This window comes from Cyphomyrmex costatus, unplaced genomic scaffold, assembly GCF_001594065.2.
Source record: "Cyphomyrmex costatus isolate MS0001 unplaced genomic scaffold, Ccosl1.0 scaffold460, whole genome shotgun sequence".
In the NCBI taxonomy this organism is placed as follows: domain Eukaryota; kingdom Metazoa; phylum Arthropoda; class Insecta; order Hymenoptera; family Formicidae; genus Cyphomyrmex; species Cyphomyrmex costatus.
Window position 1 is genome coordinate 572,403 of NW_017278857.1, and position 13,559 is coordinate 585,961.

Here is a 13,559-nt window from a genome sequence, read left to right on the forward strand (position 1 = left end):
GAATTTTACGAATAGACCAATTAATAAATTTTTTGAAGCATTTTTATAGCATCGCGTTGACCATATCTTATATTATTTTATGTACGATAGCTCTAAGAATTACGATAACCTGGTTTCCATGCTTCGACTATTTTTACGATCGCGCACTAGTGGTATGCAGATGCGTCTATTACACGAACTATAACAGTACCTTGCGAACTGGGACCGTTAATGCACCACGACAGGCGTAACAGACTTTCAACAATGCAATCGAAGGATCCGGTCGATCGTGTAAGAAACGATGGACGATTAGAAGCGGGATGTTGGAGCTTGTGTTCATAGAGAAGTTAAAGAGGGTGGGTGTCAGCTTCTAGATGACGCCACGAGTTCCAAGGTTAATCATTTGCAAGTTGCTATTTTTACAATAGCGTTAGCTGACGCTAATAGGAGACTGTAGATTAATATTAGTACATCACCGACAATATTGATTAATATGTATATAAACTCATGACGGTAATTATTAATGTAAATATATTTATATTGATTATACTTATTAAATATAAATATAACAATGCACCGTAAAACACTCGGAAGCAATTGACGATTTTTCTCGAATTAAATTTCATTATAACAAAGATAATTATAAATGATATTAATATTAATTATATAAATTCAAGCAAATTTTGTTAAGAGACTACGTAAATGTAATGAAAAATAATTGATTGCTAATCTAATTACTAATGAATACGTTAGTAGTTAAAACGAAAATTGTACACAATCATTTATCATTCAAAACAGCAGAAATGTATAGAAATCACGAAGTTACAGAGCTGTCGATGAATAAATGAATCACAGTTCTAATTTCAAATATGTTGTAATTTACGAAAAGTCTATAATAAAACTATAGCACGTTGTCATCACGTGCTAAGATTGGTGGTCTTTTACCTTCGAAGATGAAGGGAAGTTGAAGATAGGGAGATACAAAGAACGAAGGTGATGGTTGAGAAGGGGCAAGGTATTTTCTCGACGAAAGGTGCTTTTATGCTATCCGTAAATACAATAGAAAGCATACTAGGAAATCTAGAATACCGAACGAGGGTCCCGTTCGTGGTGTTCTTCGCATTTGCGCTGTAGCCTGAATACCGAACGTTCGGTATCCCTCTTTCTATTCTCTTTTCCGCCTGCATTCCCCCGCTGCGCAATCCTTGAATTATGACAAAAATCTCCGACATCCGGCTGGTCAAGCAGAAACCATTAAAATAGTGAGATGGTCGATTCAGCCGTTGTACGATACATATATTGATGAAGGAAAATTGAAAAATCTCTACACAATAAGAGATATTATACCAAGCTTCCGTAAAATTATATACCATTCTAGAAAAATGTCCGAAGTTACGTATTACAGGAAACGTCATCTAAATAATTAGTTGAATATAAAGTCCTAGAAAACCAGAAGTTAGTCGATGTCATCACTTTTTTCCTCCATTAGAAATATTTTATTAACTGAATAGAATTTGTATGAACGATCTTCAACGACTGTTTTGACTGCTGTTTAATATGTCCAAGGAGAGCTCGATCCAAGAGCCAAAACTTGTAACGAGAAACTTATTTATATATTTTATACTCTTTAAGAGTACATTTAGTACTTTTTAAGTAATGTTTTTGTGGGTGTCAAATTATTTATAAGAAAGAATTTATTAATTATACGTTTTATATTTTAAAGTTTTGACTCTTATATCGCCTTGTTTTTGTTGTTGTTTATTCTATTAACCTTAAAAGATAGAGTTTTAGCCACGCATCACAAAATGGCTATATATGTGTGAATTTGGAGTGAATGTGCATGTGTATCTATGAATCTGATATGAATGTGTGTGTACAGGGTGAATCTGGTACGTTCTTTTAATGTATGCTACACTTTGATTGGTACTATCATTTTAAGGCGGTTTAGGGTTAACCAATGGAAACAATCACGGTGAGTGGCCAGACTATTTTCTAGTATTGAGTTCAGATTTCTACCTGAGCGTCACCTAAGGTATAAAATTTTTTTTGTATTATGTGTGTACGTGTTTAAACATACATACATAAAAATTTTCATTTTTTACGTTTCCGCTCTAGAGAATAAGTTACATTATTGCTACCCAGATACAGTTCCATCCTTGTTGTTCACTGAACGTTAGACAAGAATAATATGACCCGAAGAGCACCTTAGTGATAATCCGAACACGCCTTAAGATTGTCTTTTGGAATACTGATTGGCTATCCATATCACGTGATCACAGTGCCATTTTCTTACATGAGAGCCAATCAAACCGCACCATTTAACCTCTTCAGACAGCAAAATCTCTGGTTTTCTATAACGTTTTTCACTGATAAAAACTAATGCAACTCTGATGCAATTATGTAAATGCAAATCAGTTTACATATTTTTAGCATTAGTAAATAATTTAATCTTTTTAAAGTTATGAAATTATTGTGTGACAATAAAGAATATGTAATTAAATAAGTTGAATTATTTATTAACACTGAAAAATGTGAATTAATTTATAATTGTATTCAGCGTGCAGCAGTGTTGCACTAGTTTTCCCAGTGAAAACTGATGTAAGGCATTAGCTGAATATAATATATAAGAATATAATTAGCGGAATAGCTGAATCTTCATCTTATTCATGCATATTAATAAATATATGGATAAAATGAAGATCTCAAGAACGATAATGAATTAATATTCTGTAAATTTTAAATAAATTTACATAAAAGATCACATAAAAAGACCGATCACTCGTAGTTTACGCCGATATATTTCAACTTCTAAGAACTTTGAAAAATTATTAAATAATACAATAAATGCGGCATAACATTCTTATCGTCATTTAATCTCTTCTTAAACGAATCAGGAAAAATGATCGCTGTAATTATTGTTAATTTACATAACAAATGTTGAATCTACATAATGAAATATCACTAATACGATAATGTGAAACTAGTTTCACATTTCCTTCGGTATAGTGTTCACATTTCCAAAGCGCAATAAGTATATGTTTACGCGTTTTTATTATCATCATCGAGAGAAAGTATATGAGATATACGCCATCGGGGATCGTTCGATCAGTTACGTTCGTAACATTCGTTTCCGTTCCTATCTAAGGACGACTTATAAAAGAGCTATCTGAAAACCGAAGTTGCGTCTTAATTCCAAGCGATGCGTTACCGAGGTATGCATTCTCCCTCCATAGCAATTACACTTTTACGATGCCTACGCGCATTGGACTCTCTTCAAAGACGTTCCTCTCCCCTTTTTACGAGCGTGCGTTCGCATTCCCGTTTCCCTGGTACTTGGACAAACGCCGCGGTCGCTGCTGTAATCAACGAATTATCGCGACGAGCTTGTACCTCAATAATGCAATGCGTCGCCCGGCATCGTTCGTTACTATACACGAATTAACATTCTGACAATCCTCCGTCAGCGTGTTGATCGACGTCGCCGCTGTTTTCCCCGGCCAGACAGGTCGGGATTACCGGTGAGATGTAAAGTACGCATTTTTCTCGCTGCGAAATTAATTTTTGGAGTACAACCTCGATTAGTTCTTTTTCTCCCTTCTTTTCCTTCTCCTTCTTCGTTTTTTCGGAACGCGCGCGTTTCAAAACGCTGTAGAAAATTACACGAATGACAAGCCAAATGCGAAACAACTGCAGTCCTTGTTTTTTTTTAATATTGGAAAGAAACAAATTTCGCGTTGACTTTTTCCTGATTGTTTCTTTCTTCTCGTTTCTACAAGATAAATGTAAAAAGAAACCATATTCTTTGTAATTGATATAATATACCTACTTTATTATTTCAGACATTGAATTACGAAATTATATATCTACGTTTTTCCGTACGTATTAATGCTTAAAATCTTTGTTACAATAATTGAAGTCTTCTCTTAAGTATTTGTTTTTTTAGTACAATATACATACATACAGCATTACAAGGTGTTAAGACAACATGATCTTCAATGCGGCATGTGTACAGCGTGTACGGCAAGGTGACCGCGTTTAAAACTCCATTCCGGTAACGAAGTGCCAAGGACAAACACGAAGGACCGGATTTGCGAAATCAAGTTCTGAATGTAATCGGCCTTAATCGGTTTTCGTTATCGGTTACACCGATCGTGTCGTAAATCTTTCAGGCGACTGAAAATTACCGCGATGACGATTACGTCGGCGACAGCGACTGTCGATATTTCTCCCAGTATTTGCGCTTATCAGCTCACTTCCGATATTTATGTTAATCGATGGCGAGAAGTGGACTTAAGAGTCATTCATATAAGGGTATGTCATAACGTCGTAGCGCAGAATTGTATTGCATTGCATCTGCATTTTACCAATAGTATATCTATCGGATATTTAATCATAAAGAGTTAAGGATATTATTTTTTGAAACAGTAGAAGAATATTTTTACGTAAATTAAATATCTTTCTTTCTTTTTAACAATTAAATTAGATGTTCGTTATAATTCCATTTCGTCGTTCCCTACAAGAGAGAACTCACGAATGAAATGTTTTGGTTCGGTAAATACAGTATCAGAGAAATATTCAGGTCAGAACTTTTCTATATTGTCAATGTTATAATCAAGGCCTCTGATTAATTGATTACTTCGACGCGACACAACTGTATTACTAAAGTTTCGAACTTCAATAAAGTCTCGCAAAGTTCCAGATAAAGCAATTTCTATATTTGTGAGAAGGATAGCTCAATTAATAATATTGATAATAAAATGAAAATACAAAATTTAAAAGAAAGAAAAATCTTTGGCACTTTTTTTATAATAAAATATATATATATATATAATTTAAATACCGTAACATTTAAGATTTTCAATTATTTGTGTAAGTTTGTAACTGTCTGGAATATGTATACTTTAGTAACATAGCAATTGCGATTTTTACATGACAAAATGCTTAAAAAGAAATTGGCAGTCTTGGCACTCTTGGCCTCATTTTTTCCACGAAATTACAATCTAGTCTAGTCTCTAGAACTATTATCATATCGGTATTGGCATTTATCTTCTACTGAATGCGATCATCTCTTTATTGTTCCTTTTTTTTTTTAAACCTTTTTTTATACACCACGCACAACAAAGTAATCATTGTAAAACCTATAAATTTTGTATATAAGAAACTGTATCTCCGTTTCTTTCCAAATTTACTGGAGGACGCTCTCCAGTTCTGCTAGATAAAATTTGGCAGGAAATTTCTCAACGTAAAATTAATAGGTGTATCGGTATGAAGAATAAGACTGCTCGAGATTATTCGCCGAAGAGACGGCAATACCTTATGCTAAATTAAAAGTCTATGGACGCACGCGCACAGTAGAGCGGATTTGGAGTTGTAAGATACCGGGGGACCGACGAATCTGGGGGTCCTTATCTCTGACTATGTTCACGCGTATGATCGACCTCCTATTTTACTGTCTGGAGGCGGATGCCATTAACTAAAGACTAAAGTATGCATGCGCGCACACAAGTACACACACACATGATGTGCAAATTCCACCCGAGCAGCCTCCCTGTGGTGTACATCGAATAACGCGAATGCCGGTGGTAATTACCCAAAATCTTGCAAAATGTAGGGTTCCCTCTGGAACCTGATAACTCAGATTCTTGGCATGCTAGAGGCATGTCGAGATCTTATTTTGAAGGAAAAGTTTCAAACTTTAAATTATGTAATGAGATTTTTCGGCCTATTCGTACTTTTTCGTGAAATTTTCAAAATTTTAACACGACCTGCTTCTGGTCTTCGCGAAAAAGACCATTCGATGTTTCAAAGTGGAATTTTTGACCATTTAAAACGCATCCAGAACAATTATCCTGCGATCTCTGGAAGCGCAGATACAGTTTCTTAAATATCGACAAAATTTGCAGATTTTAATGTGATCCTCTAATTGTTGCGCGTAATGCATTATTATCATGACGTGTCGACCTTGAAATTCGATCAAAAATAGGACATCTGCGATCTGAAAAAGGATGTAAGTCAGTGAAGCTAAACAAATCTACGCCAGATTGATGCGAATCTAAGCATTTTGAAAAGAGAAAAAGCTTGTTAGACCACAGAAAAGCAATTGCTTTTTTGAATGGATAGTTCAAGTCATTCGTGCTTGAATCGTTTCTACTTCGAATCAGTTGACTGCGCAATTCCTACGAACCCGTGTTTGGCCCTTAGTTTTGACGCATTGACGCGAATAAAGGATTTATTCTCGTCCTTGCCGTGAAAGTTCGCCGCGTCAAACAGAGGAAAAAGGAACTATCGAAAATTCTCGTAGAAAACGCGGCAGTGAAAGCTTCTCGGCGAATTATTTGCCAAGGTTTCTCGCCGCCGGGTAGTTTCTCCGGTTAGTATTATTATAGCAAATGCGGATCCCTCTATGCAAAAAAGTGAAGTGGAGAGAACACAGCGCGTGCGGCGTATATAGCGTGATCGACAAGCTGCCACGCGGATAGAAATCGATTTAACTGTAATTGCCGGGCGTCGTTATCCGGCGCGCTACGCCGTTATCCTCGTAATCGACGTACATACGTTGACACGGCAGAAAGGATTCATCCAGTTACCTCGCTTGCGCCGATCAAATCATCTAAATTCTTTACACCTTTTTTCCGAATTTGGAAACTTGTGAGCATTACTTACAAGATAAAATATGATATATATATGTATATACATATAACAATTTATTAATGGAATTTAAATCCGAATTAATTTGTAAGCTTAAATTGTTTTGATTTTTATTAAAATTGGCAATCAAATTATATATATGGAATAATTAAAAATTATTAATAAAACATTATTACAAAGACACTGGCAATTGTGAAAATAAAACTATATTATATTATCTAGTTTATCCGTTTTAATAACATCGGATTAATTAACAAGAGAATTATTTATTGCGTGAGCAAGCAAAACCGAGTTTCTATATATACAAACGATAAAATAAATCGTGACTTTTCAGAGAAAGGGATTATTTTCATACGGATGGTAAATAAAGAATGGTAACGATAATCGATGCAAATGAAAATTAAAAAAGCTCGAATGTTCTTGAAATCACCGGTCTTTATGTCAATTCTCTGATTATAATTTTGTTGAGTTCGTACGGTTGCTGTGGGAACATATAAACGAAATGCGACCTTCCTCATATCTCATCGAAAATTCTGAAATCTTAGCAGTTTCAAATCCTCGTTTTTAATATGCCATACTCGAGACTAATGCGAATGTCCCTCGCGAGCATCGGCTATTATTTCTATCATCGCGCGATTCAAAGTAAACTAATTTGTTCAGCTACAATCGTACTATCTAATATACTGCTCTCTAATATACCGCTGACAGTCATCGCTGTTTGATCATGCGACTAGTCGTATCACACGTCAATCTTGATCGCGTGCTAATCGACATTATGTCACTCCTGAGTGTGTATAATAAAAGGTTTTTTTGTCTTTGTATTTCAGGTGAGGTGAGTCGCTGTCCATAAGAGGAAATCGTCCCCGAGAACTTAGTTTATGCAGGGGTATTACAGAGGGAAGAACAAACCGACCCTCAAGTCTAATCGTGAGTTCGAAGTCGAAGACTTACTTAGTAAGTAGTAAAAACGAGCAATCGTCCGTCAAGATTTCGAAAATTTATATATGAGATTACGTCAAAATCTGTCAAGTAAAATTAAGGAGGAGCGGAAAAAAGCCTCTTATATATCTTACTTTAAATTTCCTGTTGAATAACATTAAAAGTTTAAAAATCCTAAAGTTATTTAGAAATTATATAAACCGTAAGTTAAAATTTGTAGAACTTTTACTTAAAACATTTTGCATTTCATTAATTAAACTAATTAAAACTTTAAACTGAATGAAAGTCACAACATGTGCTTTCTTCATTAGTCGAGCGCAAAAAGTTTCGCTGTAAAGTTCAGCGTTCTCCGTATTAGAATATCAGTAACGGTACGAAAAGTGATACGCTCTTGAGCGTAAACATTCTATCAGAATGAAGAATAAAGAAAGAACGATAGTGCGATAAACGTTCACGCATGGTTATTCTATCCGATACGCGATGAGGCTTCTTTCCTTCCTTCAGTGACGGTAAACTTCCTGCCAGCCCGATACCGGTGTGACAATGACCGGTTGGGCTATATCTGCAGCGAGCGCGTGTTTGCATGAATTTATGCAAAACATTTAGATTGTTCCATTATACTAGTTTACAAAAATGGTTTTTTTTTTTTTTTTTTAATCACTTTGAACCAAACGAGATGTTTCTTATAGATTTTTAAACTTTGATGAAAATGATGCCGTAAGTCAAATTTTACTAGCACATCAAGTTTTCAGAATAAACTTGACATTTAATGTGCAAAAAGTTATAGCTTTTTTGCGATATTTTTTTGTAAAACATTTACGCATTTTAACATAGGTTAGAATAAGATATAAGAATATTTTAAAATTCTGATTGATAAAATTACTCATGAATATATTGTTCATTTTCTATAAAATGTATTTATATATATACATATATAACTTTTTAGCCATTCTTGGTGGAAACATTTTTTCGAAAAATTATGTGTATAGATTGAGATAAGATTTTAGAAATTCTTAGTTTTTTATAGATATTCTTGTAGTGGGACGTAGATTGGCATTGTTTGTTTGAAAAAACAAGAAAGCTTCCCGCGTTCTCAAACAACGCCACTCTCACTACAAATATCTATGAAAAGCTAACAATAAAAATTTCTAAGACAAATAAACCTCACTCTACGTTCTACTACGAATATCTTTTATCAACTAAAACTAATTTTGAGTCGTGGAACAATTCAATAGATGAATCTTGAGAGTTTACTTCACATTTGTAATTATGACTCAAATGAGGAACTCAAATGAAATTTGTCTCGAGATACAACTTGAATACTCTTTTCAACGATTCAATAGTCAAGTTTTGAAATAAGATCTCGTGTAACACGTATTAATAAACTTTTGTGAAAAGTAGTGAAAAGTAGTGAAATTATATTAATAGCTTGTTATATTTTTATATTATATACATGTGTCATATTGATGTGTAACTTGATTTCAGAAAGGTTACTTTTAAATATGTGAAAAACATAGTTTTAATCGATATCTTCAATATCGATTCCATTCTGAGTATCTCGCTTGATACGCTCTTGAGATGAGATTTGAGAAACGACTATAAATACGAGCCTTAGCATTCAAAAAGCATTCAATGCTCTTTTATATAATCAATGATAATTCAGTAGCAAAAATCGTAAGAATATCTTTAAAATACGATTTTTTAGAAAAATTTTTAAGCTTTTACGGTCAAAAATTTTGTAAATTTTTTGTAACAGGTCTATGAAGTAAAAAGCAATTTTGTCTAGCTCGTAATTTTCCTTATGTAAAAATTACCAAACTCATAGAAAGTTAAAAAGACATAGTGACCTTTCAAAAGTAGAGATTTAAAGCTTTAAAGTTTTTTTGTAAATTTAAATTTGGTTTGTAATGAAGTTACAGCTGCATGAATTGTGAAGTTCGTAGTGTTACGAACCTCTATTCTGACCCAAATATGTATTATATATCCATATGTATAGTACATTTAGCGGAAGTTATCATGATAAATTACACTGTGTACGATATTAGACATTATAAATATATATGACTTCATCGTCGTAGGAGGAAAATTTGCTATCTTAGAAAAATTCTGTATTTAAATTATTATTTTATCTTATTTTATCATAACATAGTTAATAGAGCTTTATAACACAACTAAAAAGCAAAAGATAATATTAAAACTTAAAAATTATTTTAAAACAATATATATGTTAATATAGAGGCTAAACAATACAGTTACGTCTTCTGATCAGATTTTTATGTTAACCTTTTAAAAAAATATATCAAGTATTGCAAAAAGCAATTTTTGACACATTGACATTGAATATTAATTATTTCAAAAATCTGCCGTGCTGTTAAAAATTTAGTTTTTCAGTATCGTTTTCGGCATCTAAAAATTTATAAGGAACACCTCGTTTGGTTTAAAGTATAATAATTTTCGCTATAAACTACTATAGTCATTTAAATTGTTTGATTATTACATGCTTCCATATAATTTTTTCTGACGGTAATAATAATTCGTATGTTACAAATTTGGTTCCACAAATTTTTATCAAAACACAAACATATTTGATAAAGAAATTTTGTTCCCTCCTACGTGTTACTTATGTGATAACCAGATAAATAGTGATAAACTTTGTAAACTTTAACGAGGTGTTCTTAGAAGGCCGTGTGTATTCCAAAAGCAATGATTTATCGCTCTTTCTCGAAATTTCGTAAAAACCAATATTAAGGTGTTCCCATGACGATCCCTTGACAAGAGTTCTTTCGATGTTGCAGACATTGGCGGGGCGCAGGAGGAAGAGAGGGTGGGCGACGAGAGTACGGTGAACCGGAAGCGAACGCGACGGTGGCCGGCTCGGTCGAGGAGGAGTTCGCGGCGGCGCCAGGGCCGCGCATGCTTCAACAACGAGGCTGTATAGCAACAGCAACGACACCCGTACTCGCTACGACGACCGGCTCAGCATCATCTTCATCATCCAACATGTTCCCACAACAGTACTGCCTGAGATGGAAATACCATCACAGCAACCTGCAGACTATGTTTTCGCAGTTGCTCGAACGGCAGGCCTACTGCGACGTCACGCTCGCTTGCGAAGGCAAAACGTTGCGAGCGCACAAGGTAAACAGATCAGAGATCATCACGATAATGACGCGGCGTCGATGACGCGCTCTCATATCTTGCGTGCACTGCTCGAAAAGTCGTAACAGTCATCACTTGAAATTAACTTTTTTATTAAACTTGTTACGCGCTTATTTGAAAAACAAGCTAGATTGAAAATGAGGAGATCAAATCGACAGCTACGAGTGATCTCCCATCTTCTTTTTATATTCTTCATTATCGTATTAATCCTTAATACATACGATCGGTTATTCGCGTTCTAGACATTGCTTTTCTTCAAAAATCTAGGAGCATTAAGTAAATTAGTATAATGTGTTTATATGCAATTTTTTTAAATACACAATCTTACAAATACTTTTTAAATATATTAAAGAATATTTAAGAATCATTTGGTATACTGTTGTGTATTTGTTAAAGTGATGAAAAGTAATTTATAGAGGACACCATCGTGAGTAGTAAAGAAAAATCATCGCGTGGTTTAATAAGAGCCTCTGTTAACTTCAAAATTGACATAACAGTTTTTTTGTAGTATAGATTTGAACCCGTATTGTGTGAAGCTATTCTATACTTTTAAGATATGCGAGTTTGTGTAATCTTTCAATAATTTAATCGCCTCTATTAAGATTACCACGTAATAGATAACTTGATAACGCACGCGTGCTAGATTGCTGTATAATAGATAGGCATTAGTACGGCGATTAGTGATTCGCCGTGACGATAAGCATCAATCGGAAACCTGTAGCACAGAACCACACTTGATATGAAAGTCGACGATATAAGAAGTTCTATCGCGAAATAGAGAAATTAGTCGCGAGTGATTCAGGATACGCGGAAACTCGATTTCCGGAATTTCGCTGTAACGTGAAATTGGATTTATGACTGAAACTCGATAAGTGGAATTTCACAATTCGATTTACGGGAAATATATAATAAAATTGCCATTTTCCTCGATATTTCATCTCGAATCCGGCTCGAAACGAGCTCAGTCCCTCGCTTGCATTGCGAGAGTTATCTTGTCAATTTTCAATTAAAATAATCGAGTCGATATAAGCTCCGCGGCCATGGTACTTGCGTGTGTACGCGACCGAAACGAACTTGGTCGTCGCTAATTAGAGCTTCGTCCTTGTGACTTCGTCTCTTTTGTCAAAACACGGTTTATCGTGACGAAATGCCTAACTCAGTTTTCGGTACAACATGGGGGAGAGAGAGGCTAAATTGTAACCACGCGCTGCCAACACCGTCTCGAAATCCTGTTTCTACTCGGAATTCCATTTCAAGCGCACCGCAAAATGACGTTTTCATCATATACGTACACATACATACGTGTACGTACACTGGGCGACTCGCTAGTCGTCCGTCCTCTGTTATGTTCCCCCGCGGAGAAGACAGCACTTCTTGAAATTACCGAAACTATTTCCAAAATACTGCTCAGCCAAATATATCGCGGTATATCAAGCTCTGTCTCAAAAAGACCACAATTTCGAAAAGTGGAATTTTCCCCAACTCAACCGAATGTTCCCCCGAGCATTTCCCTCCTAACAAATCGCATCGTTTCTGGAATGTCTTTGATGTAGAGGGTACCTATCCTCTATACAGCTCCCCAGTATGATTCTTTTCAATCGCAATATTCTTTGATTATGGTGAAAGAAAATTCGAAAAAAAAGAGACATAATTTGAAGTTCTTATTCTCTTGTCCAACTTTATAATCGTTAAATTAAAAGTTGCTTCAATAGCAGTAATATATATAATCCGCGAATCAATATAATATGTCCCTAGGTTCAATACTGATCCTAATAATACATCATCATTGTTCGTCTTTTATTTATAGTCTTCCAACTCTTCCTTTTTTCAAATTTTGTAGGCCAATATTTATGATCTAAGAATACGATCTCAAGATACTATACGGTATGGATTATTGAATGGATTTTTAAGATATGATTTAAGACGAGCTTATATAATATTGTACTCTGTGAATAACGTTCTTAAATCATAGAGGCATACTATTAGACTCTATCTCTCATAAATGTCTCTCTGAGGTTATTTACTCGTAGATTACGTTTTACAATAATAGAATTGCTCCATGTTGCATAACCATGTTCAATTGTTTCCAATGGTACGATTCGTGCTTCACATTCGTCTGATATAAATGATATACGCCCACTATTGGAATCAGTCATCCGAATTACGGTTCAGGAACCTCGATGACTCGCTCGCATCGATGGGAATCACGGTCACCGTCCACAACAATCTGCATCTCCTGTCCCCTCAAATGAGAGATTGCCCCGTTATCTCACCGTCACTATAATTATAGATGTGTAATCGGATGGTGGTGAATCGCTCGAGTGATGAGATCATCGAAAGTTAAGTTGACGCGTGACGGGTATCCCCGTGCGTGTATAGGTAAAATGCGAAAACCCGAGGAACTGTGGCAAGGGTAGCACCACCATCGCCATATCACCATCATTCCCCTCTTTCCTTCCTGCCCGACCCGATGGAGACGACCCGACTCCTGATAATTGGATTCTATTCCCAGCCAAAAAACCCGGACGATCTGTAGCAGACGACGAATGCAATCCCGTCCGGTTTTCACGGACCCGGTCTCTTGTCCTTTTTTTCGCGTATACACGTGTCTCTCGTTCGCTCCCGCTCCCCTATATCTTTCCTGCCAGCTCCGTACCTGCGCTTCCCTCTTCCCCCCTCTGTCCTTCTCTCTTCCCAGTCTCTTTCGCGTTTTTCTGCGTGTGCCCCGTGGTTCTTTTCCCATAGCGCGCCGCGCAGAATTTCCTCGATTCGTCTTATTGTACGTCGCGACGAGAGAGAGAGAGAGAGAGAGATAGATATATATATATGTCTAC

At 35.5% G+C, this 13,559-nt stretch overlaps 1 protein-coding gene across 1 annotated transcript in view; it reads left to right on the forward strand.

Annotated features, from left to right (window-relative positions):
• The first annotated feature begins 7,460 nt into the window (after positions 1 to 7,460).
• LOC108777732 (uncharacterized) overlaps positions 7,461 to 13,559 on the forward strand; it is a 36,536-nt gene continuing 30,437 nt past the window's right edge. Inside the window, exons 1-2 of the mRNA XM_018544688.1 lie at positions 7,461 to 7,581; positions 10,362 to 10,704. Coding sequence (XP_018400190.1) covers positions 10,480 to 10,704 — 225 coding nt within the window. The 5' untranslated portion in view covers positions 7,461 to 7,581; positions 10,362 to 10,479. The remainder of the gene's footprint in view (positions 7,582 to 10,361; positions 10,705 to 13,559) is intronic.